General features: G+C 37.0%; 1 protein-coding gene across 1 annotated transcript in view; it reads left to right on the top strand.

Moving 5' to 3' along the window:
- Positions 1-9,422, top strand: part of LOC121300782 (epsin-2-like) — a 32,650-nt gene that overhangs the window by 5,022 nt on the left and 18,206 nt on the right. Inside the window, exon 2 of the mRNA XM_041229648.1 lies at positions 6,742-7,490. Coding sequence (XP_041085582.1) covers positions 6,893-7,490 — 598 coding nt within the window. The 5' untranslated portion in view covers positions 6,742-6,892. The remainder of the gene's footprint in view (positions 1-6,741; positions 7,491-9,422) is intronic.

Below are 9,422 nucleotides of genomic sequence, written 5' to 3'. Positions count from 1 at the left end.
GGAGATTGTTGTTGTTGCTGCTGTAATCTTGATTTAAAAAAAAGTGCTTTTCAGCGAAACTGTTTACCTTTAAGGATTTGATTAAGTGAGCTACGGAGGAGGACCTGAGGTTGCCAAGCTGCCAAAGAGAGAGATGGAGCAGAGACATCACAGAGGCAGTTTTGTAACTAACCGCGCATCGATGCTGCATTTGAACAATAATTTGCCTGGTTAATGCTATTTTCTTACGAATAATAAATACCAATATATTACAGTTTTGTCTGCCTGTAACCAACTACAAAGCATTAATTAGGGTGAAGGTTAGTCTGGTAACTGCATAGGCTGCACACTAAACCACCACCGCTGCCAGCAGCAGGGATTTTTCTTGCATTTGGGACTGAATTGTTGAAAAGTCTAAGTTCTCACAGGTCTGTAAAGGAACCATTGGAAACTTATATATTGTTTTTTTTTTCAGCAAAATCTGAGCTTTTCAATGATATAATTTTCTTTGAGGGGGATAAATTACAATTCCTGTGCCACTTAAAGCCCTAAAAAAGTAACTTCCTAACATGATACTTAGACAAGTTCTGAAAATAACTGTTGAAAATAAAATAAGTGGACAACAATATCTCCTATGGATTTGCAAAATGTTGTAGCCAACAGGATTTGTTCAAATCAAACCACAATCCGAAATATAAAACTCTTCAGTTTGTTTATTTGACTTGCTGGATTCCAGATTGAACAACACAGAGAAATAGTTTAGGCTAGTTTAGGCATCAGTCATTCACAGTTTGGTTGACGTGCTCAATCCACCATTCACACGTTTTCAGAGACTAAACCCTCCCACACATATCCTAAAATATCGGAAGCGATTGGTCAAACACAGCATGCCCAAGCACTGAATTACTACCGCATAGGCCACGGCACAACAGACAGCATACAGTAATCAATAGCGATTGATCAGTTCTGAAAATAACTATTGAAAGTAAGATTGTTTGCTAAAAATAGGTCCTTAGAGCCCCTAAATGCTGTATCCATCAAAAGCTGTGCCACTTGCATATTTTGCTTTTACTTAGTCAGTTAATTTCATATGTTGATGCATGCGTGCCATGACAAGTAATACACATGCATTTATTGGTTCATATCGTGTCTGGTGGCTAACTCTGTCTTCGAGAACACTTCGCCTATCGGAACACTTTGCTTGCTTCCTGAGGGGTGTTCTTTTATCCGTATACTACTGTACATGTACAGGATCAATATTGACAAGATGCACAAACTTATTTAACAGAATGGTGAAGCAACTCACCAGAACGGGAAACACCAAATTACTCTGCGACTTGTGTCTGATTCAGGTTGTTTTCAAGAGCTTGAGCAATTTCCAACTTTTTGTAGCAAGAGAAACAGCGGCGTGTTTTGCTGTTTCTTTACATGCCATTTTGTAGTGATGAGGTGCACTCGTGGAGATCAGAATACAAAACAAGGCAATGATAAATAACGACAGTTCTGCAAAGATTGGTAAGGTTCTTTTGAATGAGCATAAGAGCCAAGTGATTCAGTAGTTCTTGGTTCATACATGGTGGTTTGCAAGTTATTTTTTAGTCTTGGTAGGCAGACTAACACACTACCATAATATTGAGTACAAAAATTAAATGCCAAAACATAATATTGTATATGGAAGTAACAAAAGAAAGTAGACCTTGACACAATTGGACCCTTTCTGGTTTCGTCATTTTGTGCAAGAGCTGGTGGTCTGAAACACAAAAGGCCTGTGCTAATGATTAGGGTTCAGAACTTTCACATTTAATGAAGGAAAAATAATGCTGGTTTACGTGTTAATCTCTTCTGATGTGAAATGTTATACGATAGGTCGGATAGGTCCGCTGTATCTCACATATCTTACCATTGGAGGTGGAGTTTTAAAAACATATTGTGTAAAAAATATTGTTCCCATCAAAAGGTATTGTATGTAGTCCAATTAAAAATATCTATCTATCTATCTATCTATCTATCTATCTATCTCTATGGTTCAGGTTACGCTGGGGGGAAAAAAATACGGTAGGTAGGTAAAACTTTTTATTTTATTTCCTGAATAAGCAGTGTGATAAGTGGCAAGTGTTATTTTACAATACATTGTTAATAACCCTGTTGTACTTTAATTAGTTACTCTGTCATTTTGCTTCATTCTCCCATCATCTCCCCTTTCTCCACCTCACAGCTGGCTCATTAATTTTGAGGGTGCATCTTCATTAATAAACTTTCCACCTGCCTTGTTTTATTCTACAGGCCGGTAGCTCTAAGGAGTGAAACCATTGGGACTAAAATATAGGAGCATCATTACTGCAACACTTAATGACTACACTGTGAAAAAATATTGCCATAAAAAGCCTGCTGCAAATAGTTTTTTTAGTAGATGGGGGGGAGGGCGGGGCGGGAGAAAGAGATGAGTCACCTATTAAAAACAGCACATCTGCAATAATTGCAATCTTGATGGAATTCAGAAAATAACAAAATACATCTGGCAATTAAGTTAAGTGAAACAAGTCAGAGTTTTAGCTTTAAAAACCTTACAAACCCCATTTTTGTGCATTATTAATATTATCATGGTACATGTGTTTAGACACTAAACAGCTGTTTTTTAAAGAATGTATCCTTATTTATATTAAACAAACATGATATGCACTGATGTATTTGCAACATTAATATCTGAAATCTGTCATATTTCAATTAACAAATGAAAAATGTTGGATTAACCAGGTCAAAGTGAACTGGAATTCATACAGTACACATTAAAAAAGTCCAAAAATCAATACATTTAAGCCCCCCCCCCCTGTGATTTTGCAGCACAGCACTGGGCACTGCAGAACACTGCCTGCAGAGCTGAATTAAAGCATTCTGCAAAACGCATCATTTGCAGGTAAAACTAACCTGGATGCTGGTATTTAAAAGATACCAGCATAGTAGTCAGTCTGCATGCATCCATCTGTCTAGTTAGGGATAAAGTAATAAATTTGTTAAATTCCACATGTATTTGTTAATAGCCCATAGTGAAGCAGCAAATGTTTTCCAGTTTTAAAATGACATGATAATTTAAAATTATGTCTGCAGAAGAAACTGGTGTCATAGAACAGGATGAGCTGTTGGAAAGGCAGATTGCACATTGTAGGGAATCTGAATAGAGGTATAGTATAGTAATCTTGGAATTTGAGACCTGACACTTGGTCTCCGTTCTGTTGCAGAAATGTCCGGTCTGTTCAAATCGTACTTAGGCTACAACAGTACTTTGCATGCGAAAATATCCTGCGTTTTCCGAAAACTTCTATCTACTTCAAAACTTCAACACTTTTTCATGTAAACATACTGATAGGTTCGGTGCTTGATGCTGAAATTCATGCGGATGCTGAAAAACTGAACCGAAAAATACTTGTAGTGGAAACTCTTCCAGTGAGCATAGCTGACTGTGAAAGTGGGTTTGCATACCTGTGAATGTTTAGTTTTCAAAATAAGGGAGCTTTTGTAAATTGAAATCTAGTGGCCTGAATTTAAGTGAATACCTACATAACACAAAAGCATACAACTATTCCACTGCATTAGTTGGTGGTAGAATGAGAGGATGAAATCGCTCACATTCTGTATATCCACCCTAATGATAGACTGGTGGTACGATACTCCTGTAATGGCTTTTTATGAGTACAAAATTGAAACATAATAAGCAGTCATTTATTTGTTTTAATGAATGTTTGTTTAATCGGTCTGATTTATCACATTAAATAACACACAGCTGATCATATATATATATATATATATATATATATATATATATATATATATATATATATATATATATATATATATATAAAACAAACATGTAGTTGTTATCACAGTAATACAGTAGGCCTACCAGTAAGAAATTACTTTCATGTTCAGATATTTCTGTACGTTTTTAGTAGTTGGACATGTACAAAAATAGCTGACAGCAGTTAAATGGATGTTAATGTGTGTATGTTAATTGGATTGTTAGGGAACATTAAAATAAATTACCTACCTCTTAACTTTTTTCATGGAACAGTATTTGAAAGGCATCAGCTGAAATGGTTTTGATGTTATTGTTCCTTTACAGTTCACACACGTACATTTAAGTGCCTTCAGTCCAGGAAAATTATTTGACAACTGAAGACTTTTTAGGGTTATTCAGCAGGTAATCCGTAATGATTTGTGGCAAATAGTGATATGGTCGTATTTTTCAAACATAGTGCAAAACAACTGCTGGTACTTGGAGATACTCAGACGGCCCCAATTTATATGAAACTGAAGATCTTGTTTGCCCGAGATTTATGGAAAATCTCATGAGCGAAAACGAGGCCGCGCACAGTGATCCATTTTTCAGATTGATATTAAAAATTGTAGCCCGTTATCAGCAAAAAATATAAAGGTCGGGTGGAAAAAAATAGGGATGGGCAGGTAACCCGAACCACACATTTTTTTATTTGGCCTAAGCTCAAACAGTGGTGGGGCTGGGTCCACTAGAATACTGCTGGAGCACGGCCTCCACGGGCCCCTGTAACCCTGCGCGCATGACTACAGATACTTCTTTATGGCCTGGTGGGATTGAATAGGTGATTTAAAACAGCAGGTGTTTCATTAGTCCCTGCTATATTCATGTGTACACAGGCTTGGGGTGTGTGCAAACAACTATAGCAACTCTGCAGGACAAATAGAGTCACATTTCAATACCTCATAATGAATTAATGGGCTATGCCAACTTGCTATATTTGTTGGGCAGTCCCTCCTGATCCTGGCTGTAATTCTGTTTACACTGATGAACAGGATGACCAAGGCACCTTTTTTTGGCCTTTTTTGGAATCAGAGGCACTTGGTGTTTTAGGACATTTTATAAATCCTTTGTATTGAATAAAGCAAACAGTGTATCCTTTTTTTTAAAAATTTTGATTAATCAATTGAACAGTGCTACCAGGATTTTTATCCACTAGGGTTTAATGGAATTGGAAACTGCTGTCTTGAGAGAAGTGGTTTCCTCCAGTTTTTTAAGTTGCTGGGCTGCTGAAGGTAACAAACCCAAAAGGTATGTCTAATCCACTTCACACATCATGTGGTCACAAAGATTAGGTGGTCACATTTAGTATTCGATGGATGTGACACACGTTCCACTGTACCCACATATATACTGTACTTGTATGACAAGTGCTTTTTTGGGTGGTAACTTTCCAATACACCATGTTTGTACAGTTTTGTTTACCATTTGCATTTTTCATTAGTCGGTAGAGTACTTTTACAGGAATCAATCCTTTCCAAATAAATCCTACAGTAATAAAGTATTCTTTTTGTGATGAAACCTGGTTTCAGTAAAGGATTTGCATGTAATCCAAAATACATTTAAATCGCATTCAAATTATGATATTTTTCTAAATTCCGTAATTAAATCTAATTTATACTGAAACCCTTGATCAATTTTTTGTAGGACGACTGGTTTTCATTTGTTACTATTCTATTACATAACTTTCACTAAAGGATCTTTTCTAATACTTGTTATGCAGAATGTTACTCATTAAGTAGGGTTTTATTACAGTTGATTAAAGAAGTGACAGATTCAGATTGTTTTGCGGGCTGTTACAGTCTGCACTATTGTCTGTAACACAATACACCTTTGAGAATTTACTGATGAACGGAAATGGTTTTATTGTATTATCCAGTTAAATTTAAAATGCATTTATTCTTCCTTCGATGCTTTGTTTCAGTTTTGCTCCATAGATAACCTGCAAGGCCATGTACAGTACAATGCTCTTGATTAGGTAAATATAGAAAACTGCAAGAATGTTTACAGTAAGACTCAAACACTATTGAACTGTCATAGTTTATAATATTTAACAATAAACATTACAGGCATTATCTGTTAAAAAAAAAAAAAAAAAAACACCACGTGTCTGCCATCTATTTTACTTGTCTGAACAGGAGGACAACAATGAGATGAGAATAAACTGGTATGTAATTTAATATCTGTCATAAATCAAGATTAAAATATTTTTGTCTTTTTTTTACATTCTTGATTTCTTGCCCTAAAGGTAAAGACATACACTCAAATGAGCAGATGTATTTCCTGGCACAACATATTTTTTTACAGTGATCTGCCAGATATGTGCTGCTGTTGTAGACAGAACCGCTAGAGCCAGGAAGGTGAAATGCTAAAAGTTCAAGCTTCAAACTATTCTATGGACAAAGCTATATTTGCTGCTCTTTGATTTATTTGTAAGTTGTTACATACATTTCTTAAGTAATGTAGATGAGCAGGGCTTAGAAACAGCCTCCAGTCAGTTATAATTACTAAGGCACTTTGACCACAGGGGAAGTCAGGGAGCCTTGATGAAGTATCCACACATCTCTGTTACTTAACACATTGATTTATAGGACTAAAACAGCACTACAACATTAATATACATGTTATTTAAGGAATGGGCAAAATCTTTTGCGAGGGTTTAGTTGTTTTTTGTACTGAGCTCCAGTTGCCTGCAAGTTTTTTACATCTATTGCAATGAGGCATTGCTGAAAGGACTGTGCTTATTATGCTGCTATATTTAATTTTATTGCAACACATTTTAAGGTGTGCAGCACTGTGTTTCCTTTTCACCTATGATATTTTTATGATAATTGGGAGAGTTGATTTCTTACAGTACATGGATTAATGTCGGAAGCGAAATGTTATACAATGCCGAACAAAAACAAGCTAAATGTTATTTGTTTCTGTTTCAGGTAATGGTTGACCCTACTCTGTAGGATCCCCTGGCTGGGTGGAAATGGTCAGGAGCGCTTGGAAGTACCTTTTAAAAAATAAATAAATACTGTGAACAATTAAGAAAAGTAAAACAATAAGCGTATTTATACACTTCTATAAAACACCAAAATGCAGACATCATCTATTCGGCGACAAATGAAAAATGTTGTGAAAAATTACTCGGAGGCAGAAATCAGGGTACGGGAGGCCACTTCCAATGACCCCTGGGGGCCTTCCAGTTCACTCATGACGGAGATCGCTGACCTCACGTACAACGTGGTGGCCTTCTCGGAGATCATGAGCATGATCTGGAAGCGACTCAATGACCACGGCAAGAACTGGAGACACGTCTACAAAGCTCTAACCCTTTTGGACTACCTGATCAAGACGGGCTCGGAGAGGGTGGCTCAGCAATGCAAAGAAAACATCTTTGCCATCCAGACACTCAAGGACTTTCAGTACATTGATCGAGATGGCAAGGACCAGGGCATCAATGTGCGGGAGAAGTCCAAGCAGCTGGTGTCTCTGTTGAAGGACGATGAGCGGCTGAAGGGGGAGAGGTCTCAAGCACTGAAGACGAAGGAACGTATGGCTCAGGTGACCACTGCCGTTGGCAGTAACAACCAGCTCTCATTCGGCCGTGGGTCTAGTCAGCCCAACCTCTCCACAGGCTACTCGGAACAGGAATATGGCAAGTCTGGAGGCTCGCCTGCTTCATATCATGGCTGTAAGTAATATAAAATCATAATTTTCAACACAGGGGTAGTGGCAATGGGGTGGTTAGATGTCTAATGGATGTATTGTAGCTTGAACATATGGTTAATTAGAACCAGCTATTTACAGTATGGGACGATAAAAGGCTGATGTTTACTGACCACATCCTCCCTTTGTGCACAGAAATACATGCATCTTCTAGTACTTTCCTTATGGTCTGTATACTCATTTAAGACCTTTATTGCAATTGATTTATTTTAAGTGACTATTAAATAGGTTTTTATTGAACAGTAAATGTACCTAATATTTTTGTACACAGAAAGGAGAACATTTATTTCTAAATGCTTTGATTTAGAAGCTGATTTTGTGACTTATCGCATGTGTCAAACTTTGAAACCAAATGTTTTTTTTTTTCTCTGTTGTCTTTGATTAAGCCTTAACATTGAAAAATCATTGTGGTCTTCAGTGACATTGCAGTGTTTAAATTTAGAATCTGACTCTGGAATGCTTTGGGGTGAAGCAGACAAGAAGTGAGTAGACCTTTGCAGAAATCTAAAGTGGTTATTTTTTTATTCATTAACCTTTATTTATCCTGGAAGTCCCCATTAAGAATCAGATGTTTTACAAGTAAGATCTTGACCAGAGGCTGTTAGTTAAAGATACAATACAATCAACAGCAAACATCAAACAGATAACATGTCAACATGTAAAAATAAATGCATGTTAATAAAAATCGATGTATAAAAATGATTACACAATGATTACACACACATATATATATATATATATATATATATAAGACAATTTCTTTTTGGTTACAGTTGTACTTAGAATTAGAATGAGTAGTGTCTTGGGGGGAGGGGTGTTTGTACTGCAGCTGTGTGGCCGGAAGCCCTTCACTAAGCTGCTGATCAGACCCCTGGGGCACTATCAACTCTCAGGAAGGCAACTGAAGCCGAGCCCCTTTTGTATTCTATACAATTGCTTATGAAATGTGGAGCGTGACGCGTGACTAAGAGGTTACTTTCAGCCTAATCACGTCTGCTTATTTTGATTTTTGTAATACAAATACCATCCTGTATTCTACACCTCAGCTGCAAATGAATGATTCACAATATCTAGATATGTTTTGAATACAGTGGCTTGCGAAAGTATTAGAACATAAGAACATAAGAACATAAGAAAGTTTACAAACGAGAGGAGGCCATTCGGCCCATCTTGCTCGTTTGGTTGTTAGTAGCTTATTGATTCCAAAATCTCATCAAGCAGCTTCTTGAAGGATCCCAGGGTGTCAGCTTCAACAACATTACTGGGGAGTTGATTCCAGACCCTCACAATTCTCTGTGTAAAAAAGTGTCTCCTATTTTCTGTTCTGAATGCCCCTTTTTCTAAACTCCATTTGTGACCCCTGGTCCTTGTTTCTTTTTTCAGGCTGAAAAAGTCCCTTGCGTCCACACTGTCAATACCTTTTAGAATTTTGAATTTGAATTAGGTCGCCACGTAGTCTTCTTTGTTCAAGACTGAACAGATTCAATTCTTTTAGCCTGTCTGCATATGACATGCCTTTTAAGCCCGGAATAATTCTGGTCGCTCTTCTTTGCACTCTTTCTAGAGCAGCAATATCTTTTTTATAGCGAGGTGACCAGAACTGCACACAATATTCAAGATGAGGAAGTGCATTGTACAGTTTTAACATTACTTCCCTTGATTTAAATTCAACACTTTTCACAATGTATCAGAGCATCTTGTTAGCCTTTTTTATAGCTTCCCCACATTGCCTAGATGAAGACATTTCTGAGTCAACAAAAACTCCTAGGTCTTTTTCATAGATTCCTTCTCCAATTTCAATATCTCCCATATGATATTTATAATGTACATTTTTATTTCCTGCGTGCAGTACCTTACACTTTTCTCTATTAAATGTCATTTGCCATGTGTCTGCCCA

This window comes from Polyodon spathula, chromosome 26 (assembly GCF_017654505.1).
Source record: "Polyodon spathula isolate WHYD16114869_AA chromosome 26, ASM1765450v1, whole genome shotgun sequence".
In the NCBI taxonomy this organism is placed as follows: Eukaryota; Metazoa; Chordata; class Actinopteri; order Acipenseriformes; family Polyodontidae; genus Polyodon; species Polyodon spathula.
The sequence above is the reverse complement of the archived record's forward strand: the minus strand, read 5'-3'. Positions and strand labels throughout refer to the sequence as shown.